General features: G+C 42.1%; 1 protein-coding gene across 2 annotated transcripts in view; it reads right to left on the bottom strand.

Annotated features, from left to right (window-relative positions):
- Positions 1-9,746: 9,746 nt before the first annotated feature.
- Positions 9,747-13,222, bottom strand: part of UBR2 (ubiquitin protein ligase E3 component n-recognin 2) — a 111,486-nt gene continuing 108,010 nt past the window's right edge. For both annotated transcript variants that reach the window (XM_061625343.1, XM_061625342.1), the window contains exon 47: positions 9,747-12,288. In XM_061625343.1, the coding sequence (XP_061481327.1) occupies positions 12,147-12,288 (142 nt within the window). In that variant the 3' untranslated portion in view covers positions 9,747-12,146. The remainder of the gene's footprint in view (positions 12,289-13,222) is intronic.

Raw genomic sequence — 13,222 nt, 5'->3', positions numbered from 1 at the left:
TTTTTACTATACTGTTATTTTTTGTTCTTACATTTGCAAGAAGAGTTTGCATTTTCCAGAGGATAAAAATAATGGTGTATGACAAGGGAGACCTACTTAAAAAGAAATACAATGGGTTGAATCCAGACAAACTCAGGTGCACTTGTCCCATTGAACAGGAAACTAAGTCATGGAACTGGGAACTAAGTCATGACAATTTTTTTCACATTGACTCTAATGGGATCTGAATACAATTGACTTAGTCTGGATCCAATCCAGTGGGCCAGTTCATACATGCACAAATATCACTTGGTAACTTGCAACTAAATGTGTGAATCATCTCTACTGAAAATCTTTGTCTTTGAGATAACATACATCAATACAGCAATCCTATCTGTCATTTCATCTGTGATTGGTAGTTGATATATATATATAAGTCACTGTTTGGCACTGCACTCAAGGTATAAATATACATGTATGAAGCAACTCATCAAATTTTTAAGCATGCTTATATTATCCTGACCTAAGGAGATTAGATGCATTATTTCAGTACTTCCAATCTCTCCCATATTGTGAAAGTTGCTACACCAAGTCAGGGCCAGGGCCAGGGCCAGGGCCAGGGCCAGTGGGTGGCCAGGTCCGGCCCTGGCTGAGGGCCCCTGAAGGACCCTCCTTAAGGTGAGAGGACAGTGCTCCCGTTCTGCAATCTGTGGCAGCATCAGCTCCCAACTCTGCTGTGGATCGCAGAAAGGGAGCTCCCAGGCACACACACCCCCAGTCAGCACCAGTGGCGTCACTAGGGTTGGTGTCACCCGGTGAGGTAACTCATGGTGTCACCCCCATGGACCTCCTCCTGTACCAGACCATACAGAATCCTTAGTAATGTTTTTTGTACTAATGTTACTCGTAAATCGTAATTCCCATATATCATTGAATGTAATGGCAATAGTAGTGACATAAACAACTAGCAAAATTAAAATTACAGCTTTAAATTACAATATCATACGAACAGCCCAAATTCTTTCTCTTATCACTAATGGGAGTTAATTATCTTGCATATGCCCATAGTAAATTTTCAGATACTTTCAGACCCTCAGCAATTTTCAAGTGGTCTATGTAGAAGAAAAGTTTGGGAACCCCTGGTATAAGACATCTGCTTATGTCCCTATGCTGCTCTCACCCCTCATTTAGGTGCCTGGGATGCATGCGTGTGGACATACGTCCCTACAATTATGGAAAGTGATTCTTAATAATAAGTCCCCATACACAAAGTTACCTAGGTATTTATCAGTTGTTTAGTAGAAAATTCAGAAGTGCAGAGTCCCTTCATGATAGTTGCAGCCACATACACCCTTTTTTGCTCCTGGATTAAGAATGAGATCTTTGTTAATGTATTCTCTCACAACAAACATCTCTAGGAGCCAATCAGCATGTAAGTGGAGAGTGTTAGCAACTGAGAAGAGTCTTCTCAGTGGCTGACTCACCTCCTTTCACTCTGATTGGCTCCAATCAGCAGGAAAGGCAAGGAAGCCTATTAGAAGACTCTTCTCAGTGACTAACACACTCCCTTTTCATGCTGACTGTAGGATGCTTGGAGACATAGGGACCCTGCTCCCAAAAAGCAGAGGGACTAAGATCCCCTGGGCGACTATCCTCCTGGTGCTTATGGACATGACCGTCATATATTTTGTGACGTGCAAGTTCGATATTATTTATTAAATGTGTTTAGGATTACACTGATGGCATTCCCAAATATGTACTTTCACACAGACTTTGGTTTTCCATAACACAATGTTCGTCCAAGCCTCCACACTTTGGGGGGCACTACTTGCACACCCCTTCCATAAGCACATCAAAGTTGGATACACACCTGAACCAAGACCCAGACAAAAGGGCACTCAAAACAAAAAGGTAATTACAGTGGCTGAGTAGATCTTGTACAGTGGTTATACTGACTGGGCAGCCACTGTCCTTCACATTTTACAAAATACTTTTTCCTATACAAAGATTAAATTTCTGTTTATGAAAAAGTAATATATGAAGTGGTCTCAATAGGCAGAAAAGTAAACAAGTGAAGGTGATCCAAACGTTTTTCATTCTCACGTTATGAAGCTAGCTGCCAGATGATGTATCACCTTCCCCACGCATGCAGCGTAGACTGAAAAAACAGCACCCAAGCCACCATTCAATACGTGCACGTGTTCTTTCCAACATGAATCTACAGGTCTCAAAAAGTAATGTGCGACAAAGTCCTCAAACACCTTATAACATGCCTCAAACATGGTCTCTTGTTCTACCAGCATGCCTTCACACCATCACTTTGCCAAAACATAAGGATAGGTAAATTGCTTTTAGGGAGGTTTGCAATTATGATTTCCTATTTATTTAATCTAAAAATATTTAAAATACATAAAAACAGCCAGGGGAAGATATTGGAGAAATATAAAATAAATACAAATAAAAAAAGGGGGGAGGTGAAGAGACCTTAAATGTGCTACCATCTCTCAGCCTATCCTCCCCTCAGGATGAAAACAACGGAGAACCATGACCACCCCCAGGAAGAAGGGCACACTTAAAATGTAGAGGAAAAAATCATCTACAACCATAGTGTGAAATCAAATACTTATTGGGACACAGTATGAAGAAATATTTATATAAACATGACTCTCAAATATGTTTATGAATTACACAATCTGTAAATATATTTATAGTGCAATCTGATGTTTGTTTACTCAGAAGCAAGTCCCAATGTATTCAATGGGGCTTACTCAAACTGGGAAGTGTGCAGAGAACTACAACCTCAAGTGATAAGGAACTTGTTCTTTCAACTTGTTCTTTTAAGTTGAGACCTTATCCAAGTCTGAGTCTGTGTTGGAATTGCTTTTTAATATGTTTTAAGCCTTTTCTTTGTTTTTTTAAAAATGTTTTTTTAAAGCTTTTAAAAATATTTTCAAAGATGTTTTAATATATTTTAAAGTCTGTTTTTTATGATGTTTTAAAGTGCTTTTAGTGCTTTTGTTTGCCGCCCTGGGCTCCTACTGGGAGGAAGGGCGGGATATAAATCAAATAATAAATAAATAAACTTCATTCACCCAACCCAAAATTCAGAATCATGCCTCTTTAGGCTGTTTTCCAACTGTTTATTCTTGCTTTATGGTTATTGGATTTTAAATGGCTTTATTTCTTGTTCTGAGCTGCCTTGGTTTCCAACCCTACCTCACAGGGGTGTTGGAAAGACTATACACACACACTGCAGATGTATAAATACATACAGCCCATATAATAGTTTATTGTCAAACCAGTTGGTCATTGCAGAAAAATCAGTATTAGTTTTAAAAAAAATCAGTATTCATTTCCTACAGAATAAAAACTGTAATACCTAAGTAAGCCCTGCCTACTTGCTTTAAAATAGGACTGGAGGAGGGGGGGACAGAAAGACAACACAAACACAATTCTTTTTTACATTCACTCCAAAGTCCCATTGATTTTCAGCACATTCATAACCGTGTCTACTCAAAAGTAAATCCTATTGAATTCAATGGGATTTACTCTGGAGATATGGGATTAGCAATGCTTTTACCCCCACAAAAGCAAGTATTGGGAAGGTTTTGAAAACACTGCCCAGGATCTGACTCCTACACACAAGAGGGGGAAAAACTGAAATATATATACTTACCCAATTTATGAGATTTTCAGATAAACGGGGGGAAACCACCATTTTCTGGCCTTGCAATGAGGTTTACTAGACACTGCCACAGGTCAACCAAACACTTCACTGATTGGCTGCAATCCTGAATTGGCGGGGTTAAAGCTATGAAGTGCTATACAGTAGTTTAAAAAAAGATTTAACGGGGGCGGCTGACGTTTTTATGTATATCTCGAGAACCGGACCACCTAGAAACTTATTTTTTTTTTAAATTAAAGCTGAGAATCACCCCCATCTGATGGTGTCACCTGGTGTGGTCCGCACCCTCCACACACCCCTAGTGACGCCACTGGGGGGTGGCTGACGTTTTAATGTATATCTCGAGAACCGGACCACCTAGAAACTTATTTTTTTAAAAAATTAAAGCTGAGTCACCCCCCTCTGATGGTGTCACCTGGTGTGGTTCGCACCCCCCTAGCGACGCCACTGGTCAGCACGGGCTCCAATAAGCTTGCATGCACACTCCACCTACCTCTCCTTCCCTGTGAATGACGTGCAAGCTGTGCACACATGCCTGCCATCAACCAAGATGGCAGTAGGGGCTTTCCTAAGGTCTGGAAGGTGTGGAAGGTTCATTGGCCTCTGAGATGTTCAATCAAGCTGGACTAGAATGCAAAAGAGGCCCTTGAAACAGCATGTTTATTCCAAAAACATTTATTCCAACAGTTTATTCCATGGTGGAATAAACTCCAACTTATTGTTTCCAACAAACATGGCCAACTGGGCTAGGATGCCCGACTAGCACAATATCAAAAGTCACCTGGTAAATTTCAAATTCCTATTTTAAGAGAAAACCAGCTGTATATTTAAACAGCTTGAAGCTAGAATGCATTGCCTATAGTAGGATTGAAATTAAAAGAAGTGAGTTGCAGAAAACTTTGAAAGCTGAACTTGATGAATTCCAAAATGAAAGAAACAACTCAGAGACGATTGCTCTCGGAAACCAAACGGAATTCCTTATGGAGCTTCTGGCAGAAGATTACACCTCCATTGAATCCACAAGTCTAGTGAGTTGCTTGATAGCCTTTAATTATTATAAACCACCCAGAGAGCTTCAGCTATGGGGCGGTATATAAATACAATAAATAAATAAATCATTGACTTAAGTCGATCCATTTCAATCGGGCTTCAGGCCTGGACATGGGACTGAAACAGCCTTGGTCGCCTTGGTAGATGATATGAGGAGGGCGTGGGATAGGGGCGAATGCACCTTCCTTGTCCTCCTTGATCTCTCAGCGGCTTTCGATACCATTGACCACGTTATCCTCCTGGACCGCCTGAAGAGGTTAGGCATGGCGGGCACTGTATTGCAGTGGTTCCATTCCTTCCTCTCTGGTACGTACCAAAGAGTGGCATTGGAGGATGAGGTTTCGGATCCTTGGCCTGTCACTTGTGGGGTGCCACAGGGTTCCATCCTCTCCCCGATGCTGTTCAACATCTATATAAAGCCGCTGGGGGCAATCATCAGGAGATTTGGGCTGCAATGTCATCAGTATGCGGATGACACACAGCTCTATCTCTCATTTAAATCTTCACCGAGGTTGGCTGTAGAAACCCTGTCCAAGTGCCTGGAGTCGGTGAGTGGCTGGATGGGAAGGAATAAGCTGAAGCTGAACCCTGACAAAACCAAGGTACTGTTTGTGGGAGACAAGGGAAGGCTGGGGGATGTGGACCTGGTGCTTAATGGGGTACAATTGCCCCTGAAAACCAGGTCCGCAGCCTGGGGGTCATTCTTGACTCCCAGCTGACCATGGAGGCTCAAGTCTCGGCTGTGAGCTGGGCAGCGCTGTATCAACTCCATCTGATACGCAGGCTGCGCCCCTACCTTCCCAACCATCTGCTCCCACCGGTAGTACATGCCCTGGTCACCTCTTGCCTAGACTACTGTAATGCGCTCTACGTGGGGTTACCCTTGAAAACGGTCCGGAAGCTGCAACTGGTACAGAATGCGGCGGCTCGTCTGATTAAAGGCAGCCGCCGGCAAGATCACATCACTCCAGTGCTGAAGGAGTTGCACTGGCTACCGGTTGTTTACCGGGCCCAATTCAAGGTGTTGGTTTTGACCTTTAAAACCCTATACGGTTTTAGCCCAGTCTATCTGAAGGAGCGCCTCCAGCATCGTCAGGGATGCCGCTCAACAAGATCAGCCTCAGAAGACCTTCTCTCGATCCCACCGGTTAAAACAGCTAGACTGGTGAGGACTAGAGAGAGGGCTTTTTCAATAGTGGCCCCCACCCTGTGGAACTCTCTCCCAAGGTCTCCGCCATGCCCCTTCTATGATAAGCTTCCGCCGGGCCTTGAAGACCTGGCTCTTCAGGCAGGCTTTTGGGGTGGGTTAGGTTTTTTTACTGTTATGGTTTTAAATTTTAATGTTTTAATGTATTGTTTTATCTTGTACGTCGCCCAGAGTGGCTGGACAACCAGCCAGATGGGCGACTAATAAATAAATAAAAAAATAATAATTAAGTCTACTCTGTAGTTAACACTGGGAGACAGTCTACAGCTCAGTTAGTCTTACTATTGTCTTAAGGCTACCCTGTAGTTAAGCAGGGAGGGAGCCAGCAGCTTGGCTGGGTCCAAGAGGATAAGGCAAATACATGGAAGACAAGGCCAACAGCGATCACCAGACACGATGAAAGTGCTCTGACTGCATGAAAATGGAAATGGACTGCCTTCAGGTCGATTCCGACTTATGGCGACCCTATGAATAGGGTTTTCATGGTAAGCGGTATTCAGAGGTAGTTTGCCACTGCCTTCATCTTCTGATCGCGTAAACGGGGGCAAAATGCTTTGAAACCCTAGCCATCAGAAATCGCGGGAGCATGCTGCTGCACACATGTCCTGCCTCTGAGCTTCCCCTGAACTTATGGGGCTGCTGGAGAGTCAGTCACAGGAAATAAATACCCAGGGAGAGTCTCTAGGTACCTGGGCAGTAACCAGTCTAGAGGACTACCTGTCAAAACAAAAAGAATACGCTTACATTGAAAGCTTTTAAAACCACTGAAATGCTTAATTGCAGGTAGGGAAGCAGAATGTCACCTCAGTACAAATATGCTGATGTGTGTAACCTTGAGTCAAGTTACACAAACTGAACAGAGAAGTAAGCCGTACCAAAGGCTAAATTGTTTTGATAACAATTTTAAACTGTTGAAGTCACCCAGGGACCTGCAGGTGAAGGTCAGGAGTTGACTGAACAATAACCACCTTCCAGCAGAACTGCACCTCAGCCATATATGCCAATATGTGTAACCTTGAGTCTAGTTGCACAGACTGAAACAGTGAAGTAAGCCTTGCAAAGGCTAAATGGAATTTTAAACTGTTGTTAAGTTGCCCAGGCACCTGCTTGTGAAGGGCAAGACTTAACCAAGCAGCCATCACCTTTTTGGAGAACCACATTGATGCCATAGAAATAGAGCAGAAAACTGAATGTAATTTTAAAAAGATACACTCAGCTTAATTTGCATTATCTTCTTATGTTATGTTTACCCAGCAGGATAATAAGAGGGCCTTTAGAGCTTCGAAGGAAGTCACTGGATAAGTCCAAATATTTACTCAGATAGTTATGAAAGGTTGCAACTGTTCACAGGAGCAAACTGGAGCTTTGCATTAATGCTCTAGCAATAGATAGATCAGAAAACATCATGTAATTGACGAAACTATACTCAGCTTAATTTACTTATCTTGCTTAGTTATGTTTTCCCACCAGCACGACAGTCAGATCCTCCTCTGTAAGGAAGTCACAGGATAAATCCAAAAATTTTCAGTTATGAAGGGCTGCAACTGTTCAGAGGAGCAAACTGGAGCTTTGAGCTGAAGCTCATGAGACAATTCATATCCCTTCACTACAATAAGGCCCCCTAGAAGAGCCACTAGATTACTGTTGCCTCTGGAAACAGGCCGTTGTTCAGGCCTTGGGAGAACAGGAGCTTTGAGGTGAAGCTCATGAGGCAATTCATATGCCTTCTCTACATGGAGGGCCCCTAGAGGAGCCACTGCATTATTTTATTGTTGCCCCTGGAAATGGCCTGCTGCTGTTCAGGCCTTGGGAGAAAAGGAATCAGGTCTCTTAGAAGTATTGAACCTGCTGTTATAGTGCCTCCAATAAAAAAGGCGGGAATACTCTTCAGCAGAGGACTATGTCATATCTCTGCCCGAGGGTTCTGAGTGGAAAAGCCAAACACTTTCCACAGTCACTGGACCAAGTGGAAACAGAGGTACCAGAAAAATGGCAGGAAAACTCCTCAGCAGAGGTCTATGCCATATCTCTGCCCAAGGATTCTGAGGGGAAAGCTAAACCATTTCCATAGTCACTGGACAGACTAGGACCTGAAGTACAGTGGAGACTGATAAAGTGTTACAAATTTCTCTCAACCACAAGCAGTGTCCACATCAAACATTGCTGCTCTGGTGCAATTTCTGAGGAGGAATACTTAGGAGGCCCAAGTTTGGCTGCCTTGCTTCCCTTAGGGCCTGAGGTGGCCAAGGTATCACACACAGGAAGAACTGTGCACACGAAGATGGTAACCAGGGCACACACACATGGTAGAGGGGTGAGGTAAAGCCCAAATTGCAAGTCAACATTCCTTCCGATGGAATTCTTTAACGCAGGCCATGAGGTAGATGGAACTGATGCCTACTGAGATGGCTACTGCTGCATATCACTGTGGTGTGCCTCAGTAGTGATATCCATAAAACCAGCATGGGATGGTCCAATCATGGTTACACGCACACAGTAGAGGAGAGCGGTACCAGGTGTTATATGGATAGATTTCCGATTAATCAATACAAACACAGATAGAGGGGTGCGGTGGATTAGGCTAAAAATAACCGCACACAGTAGAGGGGAACAGTCTGATCTCTAAATGTAGCCAAGAGCAAAAATAACCACACACAGTAAAGGGGAATGGTAAGTTCTCTAAACACAGCCAACAGCAAAATGCAGCCGAAAGCATGGGAAAACAGTGCTTAATTAAAAAAAAAATACTTCTGCCTTGTCTGAAGAGGAAAGACAGAAAGGAAGAAGGCACAGAAGCTGGAGCCAAAGTACAGAACAGGGCAGCCAAGAACAAAATAAGAATTTTTTTTTGAGGCAACGAGAGTGAGAAGGAACAAGCAAAGCAGGCAGAAGGCAAGAGCACAAGGAAGTAGAAGGAGCCTGTACAAAAAGGGGGCAGAAAAGTGCAGGAAGGCCTGAAGCAGAGGAGACCAAATGGTCAGCAAAGGAGACCGTGAGGCTGTGACTGAAGCCGCAGCCGCAAGCTCTGAAGTGTGCGGGAAGGAGGCAGCTGCGGTGGGGGCAGCAGCTGATGGGACGATCCACCCCCGCCAGCCACGGCGGCATAAAGGGCAATCTGTGGCTGTAGACCGTGATTGGGTGGTGGGTGGGGGAGAAGCCTGGCGGCAAGGGAGGAAAAGGCCACAGCCCCAAGACTGAGGAGGGGGAGTAGTAGGAAAGCCCCAGTAGCTGGAAGGCTGCCAGCCAGAACTAGGATTTTTTTTTTGCTATCAATGGATCAAAAGGAAAAAGGGGGAGAAAAAAGGCTCACAAAATACAGACAAAGTACACTACAGGAACAAACTCACAGGAGAGCTAAGGCAGAAGGATCCAACTTAGGACAAAGGCAGGAATGGACTGGAATCACACCAGGAGCATCAGAAATCTTGACTCCTATGCATTCCTGTCTTTGGACACTAGGTGGTGCTAATACCCTCCTGATGGCATGCTGCCTTGGAAAAACTAGAGATGTTGCAGGTCCAGGCTATAACTCTACAGTAGGGCCCCACTCATATGGCGGGTTATGTTCCGGACCCCCGCTGAAAAGTGAAAAACACTGAAAAGCGGAACTCATTGAATAGAATGGTGCTTGACGCCCAAAAACCGCCATAAAAGCAGAACAAGCGCCGTATGAGTGGGGCTTTAGTCTAATTGTGTCTAACTGAGACCGCCACATTAGCGAAGCGCCGTAAAGCAGGGCCCTATTGTAGTACTAAAAGCTAGTAACTCAAATGTTCAGCAGAACTTTCTGTTAAAAAGAAAAAAGCAAGCAGGTTTACATATCAATTGAATGTCAACACCTAAAGCATTTATTCTTATACTTTTTATACATATGATACATTTCAATTTTTACAAGTTGTCCACAGATATGAAAGTTTTAGCCAATTCATTACAGGTATTAATTCCCTGATACTGAAATCTCGTTATATAAACATTTCTACAATGAACATAAATACATGCAAAAAGAAAAAATCAGAGAAGAGAAAATGGGTTGTTGAAGAATGAGCAATCCTACAGAAAACCAGGATAAATTATACACTTTCCTATGTCTTATAGTCCTAATTCCACCAACCCATTTGACTTCCATCTCGGACTATTATAGTACCTGAGAGGAAAATACCTTATTCTCTCAATATTTACTTTATATAGAAACCTATCAGTTAAATGGCAGCAGATCCTATTTGCCATTTTTGAATTATCTATGCACCCATGAGAGGAAAAAAACCCAGAATTTAAATGCCCTGTTTCTATATGCCTCTTAAAAGAAGTTTTTAAAATCCCAAAGAAACAACATTACATTAAGTGTAACATGCACAGCAAAGATTTATCCACAACCTAATCAAAGGGAAAATGAAGACTGAATATTTTCTTGCTAGTTACACAACACTCAGCAAAGGAGGAGAGACTTAAGAACTACTAAAGCACACGTGTAGGAAGACTCTGATCAGATTGACAAGTATGTCCTGTCAAAAATTCCTTTCCTTAAGAAGAGGAATCCAAGCTGGTATAGCTTTTTGTGTTTTATGTATTAACTGTAATTATTCTGGCCTATAGAAAGCTGCTGTGAACACTACCTGATGTGTCAGATCACTAAAAAAAATCCAAACTTGCACTAATTGCAAGCACACTGGATGTTCAAGGGATGGCTTTTCTGCACTGAAGATGAAATCAGAACTAGCTAAGATTATAGATTATAGTAATTTGTCATTTAAAAATGAAATTTGGAAGAGATAGAATGAAACCTCTCTAAAATATTTTATATTGTTTTCTTGGAGAAGATTTTTATATTTAGAAAATTCACTGCCTTCAGGCACCCATGTGCAAAATCTGTGTTTTCAATATACTTATAAAATATACTATAGACAAATTTCTTTACAGAATGCCAGCCATGTACAAATCTATGTAGACAATAGAAATGAAGGAAACTAATGGCCACAAAATTTTGCAACTCACAAATGTTTTGTTAAGGGGACTGTCCATGGCTTTTACTTTGCTTTCTATATTTTTAGCATAAGAACTGTATAAAGGGAGATGGATCCTGAACTTTGAATGTTTGAAATCACCAAAAGTAAAACCAAACCAAACCACTTATTCTCTCCCTCTGAATTTGTCATCAAATTATTGTTCACATGACTTCTCCAATGAGTGATGTTACTATCTCAATATCTCAACTCAACAAAGCAGAATGTCAACCTTTTCAACATGGAAGATGACAAATAAAAAATTCCCCTCACAAAACAAACAAAAACAAACACTCTCTCACACTCCCCACATCAAGCTCTCTACACACAATCCTAAACGTACTGACCAAAACTCACTAAACACACAGACCCACACTCACTACAGTAAGGAGTAAAGAGTACACAAGGGAACAGCCTCGGATGAAGGCAAGAATGAACTGGAGTGGGACTGGAAGGGGCAGCTACGGTCTTGACTCCTTTGCATTCTTGCCTTCAAAGGTGGAGCTATAACCCAAGTGATGGCATGCTACCTGGGGAAAACAGTTTTGTTTTTGCCCATTATGTCAATATCACAATCCATACAATAATTCCAAAGAGTGCAAGATTTCAAAAAAGATATTTAAGTTAATTTTCCTTATTAAAGTGTTCTCTTTCTTATAAGAAGAAATACAAAGGCAAAAGGGCCCTGCAAAGCTTCAGATTACAAATTCATTTTAGATACAATGAGTGTTCTTATGCACTCATATATAAATCCATTGCTACATTGTGCACCCCTATGTCATTCCAAGTACAGAACAGTTTTACTAAAATGCAAAATGGCTCAGATTTACTACAAAAGGGCAAACATACCACTTCTACATTGTGCTCTGTCTAGTTGCCATTTCAGCAGTTTTTCCTCCTCTAAGGTATCAAAAAAGATTTCAGAAGATGTCCACTTTAGTACCAGAAACGTAAATTCACTAGCCCAAGTTACAGAAATCAACAGGTTGTGTATGAAGGAAGCACAGTAGGAAGCAAATAATACTATTGCTCAAACCTGCTAAACAGAAAAGTTTACATGGTTATGGAAACCAGGAAATATACAAACATGGAAAAGTTAATAAAATAACTAAATTCTTCTCTTTATTACTTCAGTCCTTTGTCTTCTAATCCTCCTTCTGCTTGACAAATTTCGCTGTATTATAAAAGAATGATCAGGAAGGTTCCAATCTTCAGAAATAGTTAGCTATAAATGCTGCCAGTCAATGCCTACTAAAGTTTGATTTGCTTCTTGTGCATGCCCTATTTCTTCCGTAATGCTGTGCTGTTGCCAGAGTTTTTGAATCTTTTTAAATCGCTCTCTACACAGATGTAACGGATTCCCACGTCTAGGAGAAAAGTACATAAAAGAGCATTTAAGAAGATGAAATAGTCAAAGGTCCAAATGCTTAAATTGTCTTACATGCAAAATATTTATTTTATATGTTTGCAATATTTATAATCTGTCCTTCACCAGATGTTCTCAGGAGTACATATGTTAGCAAATTAACAAATAAAACAAAGCAGAATGTCTAAAATCCAATTCATATAAACATATTAAAATTGATAATTAAAACAATCAGCAACAGCACTTATGGAAGCAGGTGAGTAAAAACTATCAGAGTAAGCACCACATAACAGTAAACTTCAGTAAACCTTGCTCCCTCCCAAAGGCCTGGGTAAAGATGCATGTCTTCACCTGTCGACGGAAAGCAAATAATATCAGTATGAGATGCACATCAGAGGGGAAGTTGTTCCATAGACAGGGCGACCACCCTCTCACATGCCAGATCCAGTGCCTGCAAGGGGAAGAGGACCATCACCGTCCAGGGAGGGAGAGCCATCTGCCTGCTTGTGCTGCTGCTGCTGCTTGGCCAACAACTCTGCTCTCTCCTTCTTGGGCTCCTGCTCTGCATGTGAAGTGTGTATGAATGTGTGAATGTGAAGTGAATTATATTGATTTAGTTTAATTTAAATTAATTTATTTTAATTAATTACAGCTGTTACTGGGTACGGAGGCGGGTCTCCGGACAAAAATTTGTTAGGGTGGGTGACCTGTTGACTGGCAGATAGGGATAGAGGCATGTGCAAGCCAGGGAGGGAAGTGGGGGACCAAGTTATAGGAAGTTTGGGCGGCAGGCACTGGAAGGGTGCTATTGGCAGACCATGCCGGAATAGGGGAACACGGGATAGATGCATTATATCCATCCCATGTTCCAGGTCTGCTCAGAACCAGACGAAAACTGGGGGACGCAAGGTTCCTACCGACCTTTGACTGCTGTT

This window comes from Rhineura floridana, chromosome 4, assembly GCF_030035675.1.
Source record: "Rhineura floridana isolate rRhiFlo1 chromosome 4, rRhiFlo1.hap2, whole genome shotgun sequence".
Classification (NCBI taxonomy): domain Eukaryota; kingdom Metazoa; phylum Chordata; class Lepidosauria; order Squamata; family Rhineuridae; genus Rhineura; species Rhineura floridana.
This window is presented reverse-complemented; position numbering and strand designations above follow the sequence as displayed.